The sequence below is a fragment of the Odocoileus virginianus genome, chromosome 4, assembly GCF_023699985.2.
Source record: "Odocoileus virginianus isolate 20LAN1187 ecotype Illinois chromosome 4, Ovbor_1.2, whole genome shotgun sequence".
In the NCBI taxonomy this organism is placed as follows: Eukaryota; Metazoa; Chordata; class Mammalia; order Artiodactyla; family Cervidae; genus Odocoileus; species Odocoileus virginianus.
This window is the reverse complement of record NC_069677.1, coordinates 77,519,804-77,535,917: the sequence shown is the minus strand read 5'-3', so window position 1 is coordinate 77,535,917 and position 16,114 is coordinate 77,519,804. Positions and strand designations below refer to the sequence as shown.

At 41.1% G+C, this 16,114-nt stretch overlaps 1 protein-coding gene across 2 annotated transcripts in view; it reads right to left on the bottom strand.

The window, feature by feature from the left end:
- Positions 1-16,114, bottom strand: part of SH3BGR (SH3 domain binding glutamate rich protein) — a 63,285-nt gene that overhangs the window by 10,760 nt on the left and 36,411 nt on the right. For both annotated transcript variants that reach the window (XM_070466789.1, XM_070466788.1), the window contains exons 4-5: positions 11,285-11,359; positions 10,529-10,612 (exon numbers count right to left, since the gene is read on the bottom strand). In XM_070466789.1, coding sequence (XP_070322890.1) covers positions 10,529-10,612; positions 11,285-11,359 — 159 coding nt within the window. The remainder of the gene's footprint in view (positions 1-10,528; positions 10,613-11,284; positions 11,360-16,114) is intronic.

Here is a 16,114-nt window from a genome sequence, read left to right as displayed (position 1 = left end):
ACCCGACTTAGCGACTAACTAACAACAAGCGCTGAATTAAAGAATCCCCTTATTTGCTCCCGCAGTCACCATTTATCGGTCTCCCTGACTAGTCCGTGTGCTCTTGGGGGCACAACATGTGTCCTTGTTCATTTTTGGATTTCCAGGACCCAGCTACTGTCTGGAATAAATTCAATAAATGTGTTAAGTAACTAAATAAATGAACCTGTCACTCTTTTAGATCTATTAACTCATTAGATCTCAAAGAATATTCATTTTCTTCTTGTCCACATACAATCAAATTAGAGTTCACACTACACAATACAGAACTATTAGCTATGTAGAGTTTTACACTTTTCTAAATCCAAGTATTTTTATTCATTGTGTACAGTTGAAACAAATGAGTTAACAGAAACACACTATTAAAAATGGGGTTATCCTTAGAGCTAGGCTGGAGGGCACGAAGAGTTCTTATAGGAATAAGTGGTCATCTCAATTTTTAGAGACTGCCCCTGCTGCTAAGTCGCATCAGTTGTGTCCGGCTCTGTGCGACCCCATAGACAGCAGCCCACCCGGCTCCACCATCCCTGGGATTCTCCAAGCAAGAACACTGGAGTGGGCTGCCATTTCCTTCTCCAATGCATGAAAGTGAAAAGTGAAAGTGAAGTCGCTCAGTCGTGTCCGACTCTTTGTGACTGCAGCCTACCAGATTCCTCTGCCCATGGGATTTTCCAGGCAAGAGTACTGGAAAATCCAGCTAGCAGTAATTACCAAGGAACCTAGGGCTTTTATCAATATCTGAATTGACCTTGGTTTCTTGAAAGAGACATTAAATAGAAAAAGTAATTGCTCAGAGAATTTCTAGAGATACTTAGCCTCAAAAGGTCAAGAAAAACAAACATTATATATTAACACATATATGTGGGATGCAGACAAATGGCACAGGTGAATCTGTTTGCAAATCAGAAGTACAGACACTGACGTAGAGAACAAATGTATGGACACCAAGAGAGGAAGGAGGTGTGGGATGAATTGGGAGACTGGAATTGACATATATACACTTCTCTGTATAAAATAGGTAACTAATACAAGTCTATTGTATAGTGCAGGGAACTCTACTCAATGCTTTGCAGTAACCTGAATGGGAAGGAAGTCCAGAAATGAGGGGATATATGTATACATATAGCTGATTTACTTTGCTGTAATGTAGAAACTAACACATATTGTAAAGCAACTATACTCAAATTTTTTTAAAAAAAACAGTTTTAAAGGTCATGTAAGCTTTGAAGAAACTTGGCTAAAACCATCATCAGCTCTACCAGAATAGAAGCTCACTTTCATGGCTCCATCCCCAATCCCGGGACTGCCTGGCATGAGGCAGCATTCAATCTGTCAATAAAATGTTGAATTAAAGTATTTATGTATGCCAATCCTGTGTCAAATCTTTCTTAGGAGGAGATGGGATATTAATTAAATGAAAACTTCAATGCCCATCCTACAGTTCAGTTGTTCATTCATGTCCGACTCTTTGCAACCCCAAAGACTATAGCATGCCAGGCTTCCCTATCCATCACCAACTCCCAAAGTTTGTTCAAACTCATGTCCATCATGTCAGTGATGCCATCCAACCATTTCATCCTCTGTCATCCCCTTCTCCTCTCGCCTTCAATCTTTTCCAGCATCAGGGTCTTTTCCAATGAGTCTTTGCATCAGGTGGCCAAAGGATTGCAGTTTCAGCTTCAGCATCAGTCCTTTCAATGAGTATTCAGGACTGATCTCCTTTAGGATTGACTGGGTTGATCTCCTTGCAGTCCAAGGGACTCTCAAGAGTCTTCTCCAACACCACAATTCAAAAGCATCAATTCTCTGATGCTCAGCTTTCTTTATGATCCAACTCTCACATCCATACATGGCTACTGGAAAAACCATAGCTTTGACTAGATGGACCTTTGTTGGAAGAGTAATGTCTCTGTTTTTTAATATGCTGTCTAGGTTGGTCATAGCTTTTTTTCCAAGGAGCAAGCATCTTTTCATTTCATGGCTGCAATCACCATCTGCAGTGATTTTGGAGCCCCCCAAAATAAAGTCTGTCACTGTTTCCATTGTTTCCCCATCTATTTGCCTTGAAGTGATGGGACCGGATGCCATGATATTGGTTTTTTTGAATGTTGAGTTTTAAGCCAGGTTTTTCACTCTCCTCTTTCACTTTCATCAAGAGGCTCTTCAGTTCCTCTTCGCTTTCTGCCATAAGGATGGTGTTATCTGCATATCTAAGATGACATTGGTATTTCTCCCAGCCATCTTGATTCCAGCTTGTGCTTCATCCAGCCTAGCCTTTCACATGATGTACTCTGTATATAAGTTAAACAAGCAGGGTGACAGTATATAGCCTTGATGTACTCCTTTTCCTATTTGGAACCAGTCTGTTGTTCCATGTCCAGTTCTAACTGTTGCTTCTTGACCTGTATACAGATTTCTCAGGAGGCAGGTCAGGTGGTCTGGTATTCTCATCTCTTTAAGAAGTTTCCACAATTTATTGTGATCCACACAGTTGAAGGCTTTGGTGTAGTCAATAAAGCAGAAGTTGATGTTTTTATGGAACTCTCTTGCTTTTTCTATGATCCAACGGATGTTGGCAATTTGATCTCTGGTTCCTCTGCCTTTTCTAAATCCAGCTTGAACATCTGGGAATTCTTGGTTCATGTACTTTTGAAGCCTCACTTGGAGAATTTTGAGCATTACTTTGTTAGCATGTGAGATTAGTGCAATTGAGCAGTAGTTTGAACATTCTTTGGCATTGTCCTTCTTTGGGATTGGAATGGAAACTGATCTTTTCTAGTCCTGTGGCCACTGCTGAGTTTTCCAAACTTGCTGGCATATTTAGTGCAGCACTTTCACAGCATCATCTTTTAGGACTTGAATTAGCTCAGCTGAATTCTATTACCTCCACTAACTTTGTTCATAGTGATGCTTCCTAAGGCTCACTTGACCTATCATTCCAGGATGTCTGACTCTAGGTGAGTGATCACACCATTATGGTTATCTGGGTCATGAAGATCTTTTTTGTACAGTTCTTCTGTGTATTATTTCCACCTCTTCTGAATATCTTCTGATTCTGTTAAGTCCATACAATTTCTCTCCTTTATTGTGCCTATCTTTGCATGAAATGTTCCCTTGGTATCTCTAATTTTCTTGAAGAGATCTCTAGTCTTTCCCATTCCATTGTTTTCCTCTATTTCTTTGCATTGATCACTGAGAAAGGCTTTCTAATCTCACCTTGCTATTCTTTGGAACTCTGCATTCAGATGGGTATATCTTTCCTTTTCTCCTTTACCTTTCGCTTCTGTTCTTTTCTCAGCTATTTGTAAGGCCTCTTCAGATAACCATTTCACCTTTATTCATTTCTTTTTCTTGGGGATGATCTTGATCACTGCCTCCTGTACAATGTCATGAACCTCCATCCATAGTTCTTCAGGCAGTCTGTCTATTATCTAATCCCTATTAGATCTATTTGAGTTTATTTGTCACTTCCACTGTATAATCATAAGGGATTTGATTTAGGCCATACCTGAGTGTTTTAGTAGTTTTCCCTACTTTCTTCAATTTAAGTCTGAGTTTTGCAATAAGGAGTTCATTATCTGAGCCACAGTCAGTGCCTGGTCTTGTTTTCTTGACTGTATAGAGCTTCTCCATTTTCGACTGTGAAGAATATAATCAATCTGATTTCAGTATTGACCATCTGGTGATGTCCTCGTGTAGAAGAGTCTTCTCTTGTGTTGTTGGAAGAGGGTGTTTGCTATGACCAGTGCATTCTCTTGGCAAAACTCCATTAGCCTTTGCCCTGCTTCATTTTGGACACCAAGGCCAAACTTGCCTGTTACTCCAGGTATCTCTTGATTTCCTATTTTTGCATTCTAGTCCCCTATAATAAAAAGGAAATCTTTTTGGGGCCTTAGTTCTAGAAGGTCTTGTAAGTCTTCACAGAACCATTCAACTTCAGCTTCTTCAGCATTACTGGTCGGAGCATAGACTTGGATTATTTTGATATTTTTCCAAGGTTTATCTTGGAAAAGAACAGAGATCATTCTGTTGTTTTTGAGATTGCATCCAAGTACTGCATTTTGGACTCTTGTTGACTATGAGGGCTACTCCATTCCTTCTAAGGGACTCTTGCCCACAGTAGTAGATATAATGGTCACTTAGCTCACAGAATTTTAAAGCATCAGAATTACGCAGGTCCTTAAATGTCCTCTGGAGGCTCAGATGGTAAAGAATCTGCCTGCAATGCAGGAAACACAGGTTCAATCCCTGAGTCGGAAACATCCCTTGGAGGATGAAATGGCTACCACTCCAGTATTCTTACCTGGGAAATCCCATGGATAGAAGAGCCTGGTGGAGTACAGTCCATGGCGTCAGAAAGAGTCAGACACGACTGAATGACTAAACAACAACAACAGGATAGGTTTGAATCACGCACTGGACAAAGCTACAAATTAAAATCATTTTACCTTGTTGTTCTTCTAAGAAAGCTAGTCCATCAGTGGAGACACACTTAAGAAACACATAAGAACATAAGAAAAACATAGAGAACACACTTAAGAAAATGGGGGTGGGGAAGAAGGAAAGGGTGGAATGCATGAAGAAGCTAACATAGAAACGTACACTACCATATGTAAAATAGAGAGCCAATAGGAATTTTCTGTGTGACTCAGGGTGCACAAACCAGGGCTCTGTAACAACCTAGAAGGGTGGGATGGGGAGGGAGGTGGGTGGGATATTCAAGACGGAGGGGACATGGGCAAACATGTGGATGTTTATCAGAAACCAACAAAATATTGTAGAGCAGTTATCCTTCAATTAAAAATAAATAAATAAACTTTTAAAAAAAGAAATCTAGTCAGAGGAAGCCTCCAAAGTGAGAAGTCTTAGAATTTCATAGCAGCTGTTTCTCTTGGGAAGCTGACCAGGGAGGCAGGCTGCTGATATGGCATGTGGCCAGGACTAAGGACAGGTGTCAGCCGTGGTGAGTGTCAGGCAGTGGCTTGTTAGGACAAGTGGCCAGTGTGGACGGAAGGCAGGGGACAGCCCAGAGGGATCTGAAGAGGGTGACCAGGCTGGAGGTCAGGAATAAGAGCAGTGTTCTCTCCATCGTCAGACAGTATGGGGACTCAGCCTCAGACTCACGAGTTCATGGTGGACCTAAACCAACACCTGCCCCTTGATGTAGCAACTATCCTCAAGATTGATTTTGGAGGAAGCAGAGTAGGGAATATGTATAGACCATAATCATGTAGTCAGTCAAGCCAAGGTGTCAGAAGGTTTTGGAGAGGATCACTGAATTGGCAAAGAACACAATGTAAAACATTTTGGCCTCAATGAAAACCAAACACAAAGATGAACAAGTTGCATCTTTTACTTCCAGGGTTTCATAAAGTTCTCATGACACCCCCAGTCAGCAGACCCCTTCTCAGTGTTCCCAGAAGCTGAGGTGACCAGCTTGCCTTCCTTCTTTCCTCCTCTGGTAGCATTCACAAACCACCCCTCTCGTCCTTAGCCCCTCATCCCTCCATGGTCATCAGGGAAGGGAAACATGAAGTCCCCTCTCTGTAGATCTGAAGCTACAGGTGATTACATCATAGGCAGGAATGAAAGCCCTTTTCACGGTGCACCATTTTGCCTCCCAAACACTGCCCTGATCTGTCAGCAAGTAGGTAACATACACTTCAGCATCTTATGTGTAAGAACCCTGAGCTTTGGGTTGGTAGTCAGGAAAAGTCCACATCATTAAAGGAAATAATTCTGATTTTTTTAATCAATGTGATATTCTTCAATAAATTTCTTTCCCATGAAACTGGCATCATCTGAGCGTTTTTAAGTGTGTACTGAATAAGCATGTGCAGTAGTTGAAATCAGGTGAGCTTAGACACTCAGCTGGTCTATCACTGGTTTTAACGCTCCCAGCCGCTGGAGGGAGCTATTACCACTGCCCACTTGAAAATGGTTCTGAACACACAGTTGAGTTCAGTTCAGTTGCTCAGTCTGTCTGACTCTTTGCAACCCCATGGACTGCAGCACGCCAGGCCTCCCTGTCCTTCACCATCTCCAGGAGTTTGCTCAAACTCATGTCCATTGAGTTGGTGATGGCATCCAACCATCTCATCCTCTGCTGTCCCCTTCTCCTCCCGCCTTCAATCTTTCCCAGCATCAGGGTCTTTTCGAATGATCAGTTCTTCAAATCAGGTGGCCAAAGTATTATTGGAGCTTCAGCTTCAACATCAGTCCTTTCAATGAATATTCAGGACTGATTTCCTTTAGGATGGACTGGTTGGATCTCCTTGCAGTCCAAGAGACTCTCAAGAGTCTTCTCCAGCACCACAGTTCAAAAACATCAATTCTTCGGCGCTCAGCTTTCTTTATAGTCCAACCCTCACATCCATACATGACTACTGGACACACAGGAATGGTGTTTAACACACAAATGAAAGGTTTGGGGAAAATGGTCAACCCTGAATATGGTCTATAAGTCTACTTAACAGAGATGCAGCAGGGTCATACTCTTGGTTTCTACCTCCTACTGCAGCCAGCTGAGATGTCACCACTAGGGGACTCCAGGCTAAGAGCACACAGGACTCAGTACAAGATCCCTGTGAGTCTGTAATTCTTTCAGAATAAAAGGTTAAAATATGTTCGTATTCCTTGTCATGAACAGTGTGGCTGTATACATGTGCTCAGTCGCTCAGCAACACCGTGGACTGTAGCCTGCTAGGCTCCTCTGTCCGTGGAGTTTTCCATGCAAGAATACTGGAGTGGGTTGCCATTTCCTTCTCTGGGGATCTTCCCCATCCCAGGCTCGAATCCTCTCCTGAATTACAGGTGGATTCTTTACCACTGTGATACCTGGGAAGCAATGGTACATACCAGGATATGAATTCTCATTTTGTTCTCCCTGATACCCAAAAGAGTTACTGTTTTCCCCACACACAAACTCCAAGGAGACAGCCACATACTTGTTCTGGTTCCCCGCCTGCTGGGAAGAAGTTACCGACTATGCTTTTCAAAACCCTGGGCTGAGAGAGGTGAGGAGGCTAGATGATCCCTGGGAAAAAAAGACCTTGGAGTTTAGGGCTCGGAGCTGAGAAGATGGAAGCAGCCAGATTCAAGAGAGAAGGAGGTGGATGTTCCAGGTGGTGCCAGGACATATCTGATGCAAAAGCTGAGCCAGGGACTCTTGGGGCATCAGGGCAGCACCTGGACACGATGCTCGGAGAAGCATCGACTTTGGTCAGAGGGCTGGTCACTGTGAGAGGCATGGCCGCATCCAGCCAGGGCAGAGGGCCTAACCCATGCTGAGAGACCAGCATTAACAGCTTCCAATGGGCATCAGGAAACCCACATCACAGCAGGACCACCATAAAGAACCACAGCCCTCTCACCTCCAGTCACCCCTGAAGACCCCAGGATGACTCTTATGCCCCTGGAGAGGAGTGGGTCTCTAAAATGGTTCACCTAGATTGAGTGAAGTGGAGGCATGCCAGAAGTGGAGGCATGAAGCAGATAATATGATGTCTAGAGAAATCAATGAAGCTGAAGGTCCACGACTACAAGTTCTAAAAACTAAACCTGGATTTAGCAGCAGCAGCAGCCCACAAGTCCAATATTATTTAAATCCCTCACAGAGTGTTGGTTAGAAAAGGAAATACAGGGAGCCGCTTTTTAGTTACAACAGACTGGAGCAGCAAAAGCTAAGAATTCATGAGATCTCCCCAAGATGGTTTCAACAGAACCAAGGTTTGTACCTAAAAGCCTTGGATTTATCTGAATTGTGATATCTAGAAGAACCTACTACATGTGAATGGTACTTTAAAAATCCATGTCACAAAGGTAGAACACAGTGATCTAATTGGCCTTTCTGCTCATCACAGATAAGCCTGTGTATGCCTGGATGCACAGCTGGGAAAGACATGATGACAAAGAGCTGAGACAGCCATCTCAACCTTGAAAAACAACCCCAAACCAGAAAAACAGACAGAAGGTTCTTGAAGCACAAAATGCAATCATTCTAAATATCAGATCCCTTTTGTCTCTGTTTAAAATTTTAATCAGGTTTTCTATGTATTCAATCCCAAAGCTAATCATGTTATTATGTCATTTTTAATGTTCTCTGACAGATCATGGTTTTCTCCCTTATTTAACTGAATTACAGTAAGTCATAGGGCATGCATCGCTTGTTAAATGAGAAAAAGTCAAAATCTTTCTTTATGTAGAATGAAAAATTGCTAGTCACTCAATCATGTCCAACTCTTTGAGACCCCATGGACTGTAGCCCACAAGGCTCCTCTGTCCTTGGAATTCTCCAGCCAAGAATACTGGAGTGGTTTGCCATTCCCTTCTCCAGGGGATCTTCCCAACCCAGGGATTGAACCTGGGTCTCTTGCACTGCAGGCTGATTCTTTACCATCTGAGCCGCTAGGGTAGAGTAAATATTATTAAGGAATTGATAATTAACATTGATGTTAATTAATTATTACCATTAATTCATCTAAAATAAAAATGTCTTCTAAACTTCGTCATTCCTTCACCACAGCCCATGCAAAAATACCAAAACAATGTTTTTAGTTCCTATGGGGATCCACAAGATTGTAATTTATTTTGCAAAGTGCTCACAATTTCAGCAAATATGAACAAGAGAATCCCCGGGCTGAATGGCTTATCACTTCTCTGAACTAACCGGCCCAACTGAGAAGCCGGAAAGCTGAAGCCAGCAGGCTGTGGCCTCAAGATGCTGTCTTCCTCTTAGGTCTCATGAGAGAAAGGGCGTGGGGTGTAACATTTCTCTCCTTTGTTTCTCTGCCTTAAAAAGAGCAAACTGAATTTCAATGTCTAAATCAATAATTCTGTACCAGTGTATTAGGCAATCCATGCAAAGTCAGATTATAAAACGTTTTAAAAGATTTTTATAATCTCCAAGATAATTAAATGGTCACTCCATTTCATGTTAAAGTGTTTATTTCAATTATACAGGTTTGCGATGAAATCCCACCTAACTTCTAAGCAAAGACTGAAGAAGATTTGGTCTTTCTTCAAAATAGAAATGTCAAAGGGTCTTAAATTATCAACACTGAAATAGCAGTGTTCAAACATAAGGGAATTTACTGCCCTGGTTGCTCCCAAATTTAAGTTCCTTGAGATAAAGATAAACTGATGCCATCTCACATTTTCCATAGCGAGGCTTTCAGTCTTGGCCCCTTTCCCAGTCACAGTCTCTCTGCTGGGAACAAGGGTCCAACGATCTTAAGAGCTGTTCACACCTCTCCTGGAATCAATAAATAGGGACAAATGCAAACCACTGGGCTTTGGTAAATAATCTTTGCTACAATTGGCCCAAAGCAGAAACCCGCTGAAACGCTCCTGATTTCTACCCTGCCCATTCAGGCTCCCTTGTTGCCAGGGTCTCTCCTTTGCCTAGCTTCCCAGCCACATTTTCAGAATTCCTTGAATAAGTAGCCCATCTGACCCCCATTATCTTAGTTTGGTGCTTCCAGAACCACAATCCCCACTTGGCCTTTTACCCTGCAGCCGCTGCATTGGAACTTTTTAGAAGTAGCCTTGCATCAGCTGGGTCCTGCAGTTCCTCTGACTGGCCTCAAATTGGAGGCCTCAGATCCCTCCCCGACAGCTCCTCTTATCCTCAGCTCCTGTTGGCTTCCCACAAATCCTCTTGGTGGAGTATGTCAGCTACAAATCGTCACTTGCCATCTACCTCTACAAAAATTAAACCATGAGCCACTGCAGCTGCTGACCTTCAACACCCCCAGAGAGGAGTTCAGGGTGGAGATCAGGAACGAGGCCCTCTGTGCCCTGGGAGGAATTGACAGAACAAGTCCTCAGATAGGTATTTTCAGGACTAGATTTTACGAGCCCAATTCTTGCACCTCCTCATATCTAGAAAAGCACCAAAATCCTTCACGGTGATGACTGCTCCTCAAGACTACCAGAAACCTTCTGCAAAATATATAAGCTTGATTGCGTGTACCTCTCCTTCAGAAAAATCATATATACTGACCTTCCCCCTACCTCTTTGAAGCAGTTTCTCAGAGCTAACTGAAATGCTGTCTCCCAGGCTATAGTCCTCATTTTGCCCCAAATAAAGCTTAATTCACAACTCTCACATTGTGCAATTTTTAAGTCAACAAGTATGATAGGAGTTCATCAATACTTATGAACAAGGCATAAGGTCCCTTGTTTCTGAAAGAACATGAACCCAACCTAACCCGAACAACACAATGACAAGCTTTGTGTAGCCTGTCACTCCAGGCCTGAGTTCAGGCCCTTCCTCTATCTTCCTTTCAGCCTTCACCCACCTCACACACAGCAGTTAACATGTTAAGTGAAAATTACCTGCTGCCTCCTGGCTAATCCCCCAGTTTCTCACTTTTGAGCTCACTATTGTGTGCCCAGAAAGATGCCCAGCATCTGGTCAGAGCTCAATAAATGGTTATTGAATAGAACTGAATCCAGTGAAACTACAGTGAGAAAAGCAGACACTCACATTCTTCTCTTGGGATTCGGCAAGGTCACCCGCATCTTCATCACCCTCTTTTTGTTCTCCACTTTCTTCAGCCTTCTCTGTTCCCTAGTCACAAAGGAAATCCATGGTATCACCAACCTTGGATAAGCTTCCAAGACAACACCAGGCCATAACTGCTACAGTTTCCTTATTTAGATACAGTGTATAAATGAAGCAAAGGTAGACCTCTATTTACTAGTCACTTAACTCCTAGAGTATAGGATCACCAACCCTCAACATTGCTAATTGGATCTATCAGTGTCAATGAACAGCCTCGACTCACATGAATGGTAGAGTCATAAAGACCCTAATAGAAGCTAATTCATCCATTTAAGGCTTGTGAAGAGGACTTCAAAGGATTCCATATTTAGGGAGTATTTGTTTTCTATTGCTTATGTGGAAAGAGGCATTATAATTTTAGAGATTAAAAAAGATAGATGATAGAGATAAATGATAGATGATTGATAGATCCATAGAGAAATGATAGATAGATGTGATGGATGGATGGATAGATAGTTGGATGGGTAGCTAAATAGGTGTGATGGATGAATGGATAAATAGACAGATAGATGTGATAGATGGATGGATGGATGGATGAATGGATGGATAGATGGATAGATAGATAGATGGATGGATGGATGAGGTAGACAGACAAACAGATATGGAAAAACTAGAACCCAGAAGACATTCTATGTAAAACAGGTTTCCTGGAAGATGGTTCCAGACACCAACTCTTACCTCTGTGGTGCTCTGAGCCTCTCCTGCCACATCACCATCAGGAAGGGAAGATGCTTCCTCAGGCGACTTTGTCACCTGCATCACAGAAATGGAGAATGTTTGATAGTTTTCTTGAGGATACTGGCTTGCATTTCAACACCTTTCAAGTCTCCAAACTAAATTTGTCTTCACCCCTCATTTTATCTTCACTATGATGCTCTAACCAAAGTCAGTAGATAGTCACCACCACTCACACCTAAGAAACAAGAAAATAAGGCAAAAATTGTCACACTGCAAGTTAGGGGCAGGGCTAGGATACACCTTCTACTTTATATTTTCCTGACCTATCCAGTGGTTTCCAGCCTTTTAAAGTGCTAGTTTACTTTTCTCATCAGAAGTAAATCCTAACTATGTGAGGTAACAGATTTTAAATAAACTTACTGTGGTGATTATTTCACATATCTACACATATCAAATCATTGTGTTGCACTCCTTAAATTCATACAATGTTATCTTTCAATTATATCTTAGTAAAGTGGGGTGATTTTTTAAACTTTTTATTTTATATTGGAGTATAGCCAATTAACAATGTTGTGATAGTTTCAGGTGCACATCTGAGTGACTCAGCCATACATATACATGTATCATTCTCTCCCAAACTCCCCTCCCATCCAGGCTGCCACATAACATTGAGCAGAGTTCCCCGTGCTGTGCAGTAGGTTCTCATTGTTCTCGTCTGTGAGTGTGTGTTAGTCACTCAGTCATGTCCGACTCTTTATGATCCCATGGGCTGTAGCCTGCCGCCAGGATTCTCTGTCTATGGAATTCTCCAGGCAAGAATACTGGAGCGGGTAGCCATTCCCTTCTCCAGGGGATCTTCCCAACCTAGAGATTGGACCCAGGTCTCCTGCTTTGCAGGCAGATTCTTTGCCATCTGAGCCCCCAGGGAAGTCCAGGTTCTCATTAGTTATCTATTTCACACATAGCCTGTGTGTGTCTGTGTCAGTTCCAACCTCCCAATTCATTCCACGCCCCTTCCTCCTTTGGTGTCCATGTGTTTGTTCTCTACATCTGTCTCTAGTTCTGCTTTGCAAATAGGTTCATCTATACCGTTTTCCTAGATTCCACATCCACATGCAAGTTGTGGATGGACCTAGAGACTGACATACAAAGTAACATAAGTCAGAAACAGAGAAACAAATATCACATAATAATGCATAAACATTTGGTGATTTTTATTCTGAAGGCACTTCAAGTTCATGGGAATAAATTGGGCCATAAACACACCCTCCAATCCCATGCTCCTACAATACTCAATATTAAAATATTCATATGTATTCAACTCTATCTTAACATATACATAGGCTATTTTTGTTTCATTTTTGTGTTTTTAAAAAACAATAAATAGGTACATACTATGCACAACTTGATTCTTTAGCTTAGTATATCATGGGCACTTATCCAGATTAACTCATATGGTTGTAACTCATTCCTATTAACATTTGCTTAATGTTAAAAATATAGTAACTTACTCATATATTTCCCAACTGATGGCTATTCAGAAAGTTCACATTTGTGCTTTACAAACACTATACTGAACTGAATAAAGGCATGTTAAATCACTTTTTTTTTTCATTTATTTTTATTAGTTGGAGGCTAATTACTTTACAATATTGTAGTGGGTTTTGTCATACATTGATATGAATAAGCCATGGATTTACATATTAACTCACTTTTTCAAAAAAGAAATTTTTTGTTTTGTAGCCTTTTATATACACAAATCGGAGAAGGCAATGGCATCCCACTCCAGTACTCTTGCCTGGAAAATCCCGTGGATGGAGGAGCCTGGTAGGCTGCAGTCCATGGGGTCGCTGAGAGTCATACACGACTGGGTGACTTCACCTTCCCTTTTCACTTTCATGCATTGGAGGACGTGGCAACCCACTCCAGCGTTCTTGCCTGGAGAATCCCAGGGACGGGGGAGCCTGGTGGGCTGCCGTCTGTGGGGTTGCACAGACTCAGACACGACTGAAGCGACTTAGCAGCAGCAGCAGCATATACACAAATTTATCTAACTTTTGGGGCTTCCTAGGTGGCACTAGTGGTAAAGAGAGAGAGAGAGTGAAGTCTCTCAGTCATGTCCAACTCTTTGCAACTCCATGGACTGTAGCCTACTAGGCTCCTCCATCCATGGAATTTTCCAAGCAAGAGTACTGGAGTGGGTTGCCATTTACTTCTCCAGGGGAGTGGTAAAGAACCTGCCTGCAAATACAGGAGACCTAAGAGATGGGATTTGATCCCTGGGTCAGGAAGATCCCCTGGAGGAGGGCATGGCAACTAACTCCAGTATTCTTGCCTGGAGAATTCCATGGATAGAGGATCCTGGCAAGCTATAGACCATGGGGTTGCAAAGAGTCAGACACGACTGAAGCAACTTAACATGCACACATCTAACTTTTATTTTCTGACATGTAGTTATTTTATATTAATTATTAACATCTAGTATTTAATCAACATGAAGTCTAATTTTGTGTATAATATAAAGTAGGGCTCTGTTTTCTTCCAGATAGATGAAAAAGTATGCCTGTAACATTTATATACCACCATTGTCCTTTCAATTAAGATGTTATTTTTGTCATTTATAAAATTCTTTATATACATTTGGATCTGTTAACACACTAGTCTATATATAAATATATAAACATATCCATGGATGTATTTATTTTTTCCTTGGATGTATTTATACATTCCCATGCCAATATGTAGCTTTTATCACTGTAGTTTTAACATGAATTTTAATATTCAGAAAGTCAAGCTGCTACAAAGTCTCCTTTTTCAAAATTTTTTGGCTCTTCTCAGACATGTATTATTCCAGTACATTTTAAGATCATTTTCCCCAGTGTCAACAATTTTTAAATAGGCTTTTCTTTGAAATGCCACTACATGTATTTATTAGTTTATAAATTTTCACTTCTTATTGTTAAGTCATCTCACCTAGGGCATCATACTCTCCCCATAACTTTAGTACTTGTTGGTGTCCTTCAGGTAAATTTACTCCTAAACATTTTAAAGATTTTTATCACCATTGTGAATGGGATTTGTTTTTTACATTTTAACTTCTCATCCATTATAGTTGATATAAGTAAAAGCTACTACTTTTTCCATTCTTTAATCCAGAAACTGTATGTTATTAATTCTAATGAATTTTACTGAAGTCTGTTGAAATTTCTAAGTATACGTTTACATCATACACAAATGAAGATATTTTTTATATATCATACATTACATATATATGAGATATTTCATTTTCTTACTTTAGTGTAATAACTACAGCTTCTAAAACAATGTTTAATAATATGTCCATGACTCCTCTGTCCATGAGATTCTCCAGGCAATAATACTAGAGTGGGTATCTGTTCCCTTCTCCAGGGGACCTTCCCAACCAAGGCATCAAACCCAGGTCTCCCACATTGCAGGCGGATTCTTTAGCATCTGAGCCACCAGTGAAGCCCAAGAATACTGGAGTGAGTAGCTTATCCTTTCTCCAGGTGATCTTACTGACCCATGAATTAAAACCAGGGTCTCCTGCAATGCAGGCAGATTCTTTACCATCTGAGCTACCAGGGAAGCCAAATAGCCACAGTTTCTAAAACAATGTTTAATAATATGGTGATGATGGACATGCCTATTGTCTTTTTATTTTAATAGAAATGCTTCAGTATTTCATGGTTTATAATGATAGTTTCCTTTTGACAATTGGTTTTTATCACATTTAATCAGTTTCCTTCTGCTTATATTTTAATCCATGTTTATTTTTTTAATCCATGTTTATTTTTAACTAGGAATATCTGATTAATTATATCCAATATCTTCTTGGTACTTATAGACAGAATCTTATAGTTTTTCTCCATTAATAAGTTCATGTAATGAACTATGTCAATAGAAAAAATTCTGCTTTAATTAATTACCTGTAACCCACTGCTAGATAGAGTTCGCTAATACATTATTTAGGCTTTTCCCATCCAAATTCGTAACAGAAATTGATCTAAATATAACTGAAAGTTTTCTAAGTAACGCCTCAGCTGATCAGGTATTTTATCTATTTTATTTGTTTGTTCAAATTATATATAGCCAAATTACATATATGAGACTTTCCAGGTGGTCCAATGGTTAAGAATCTGCCTTGCGATGCTGGGAATGCAAGTTCGATCCCTGGTCAAGGATTTCACATGCTGTGGAGCAACTAAGCCTGGGTGCCCATTAACTACTCAGCCCATGTACCACAGAGCCCATGCTCCACACCTAGAGAGTCCACACACCACAGCAAAAGATCCTGTATGATCAAACTGAGACCCCAAGCAGCCAAGTAAACAATAATAAAATAAATAAATATTTTTAATTCATATAAATGTATTCAAGTTCAGTCACACAGTAGTGTCCAACTCTTTGCAATCCCATGGACTGCAGCATGCCAGGCCTCCCTGTCCATCACCAACTCCCAGAGTTTACTCAAACTCATGTCCATGGAGTTGGTGATTACATCCAACCATCTCATCCTCTGTCATCCCCTTCTCCTCCCACCTTCAATCTTTCCCAGCATCAGGGTCTTTTCCAGTTTCTCAGTTCTTCGCATCAGGTAGCCAAAGGATTAGAGCTTCAGCTTCAGCATCAGTCCTTCCAATGAACACCCAGGACTGATCTCCCATAGGATGGACTGGTTGGATCTCCTTGCAGTCCAAGGGACTCTCAAGAGTCCTCCAACACCCAGTTCAAAAGCATCAATTCTTCAGCGCTCAGCTTTCTTCACAGTCCAACTCTCACATCCATATATGACTACTGGAAAAACCATAG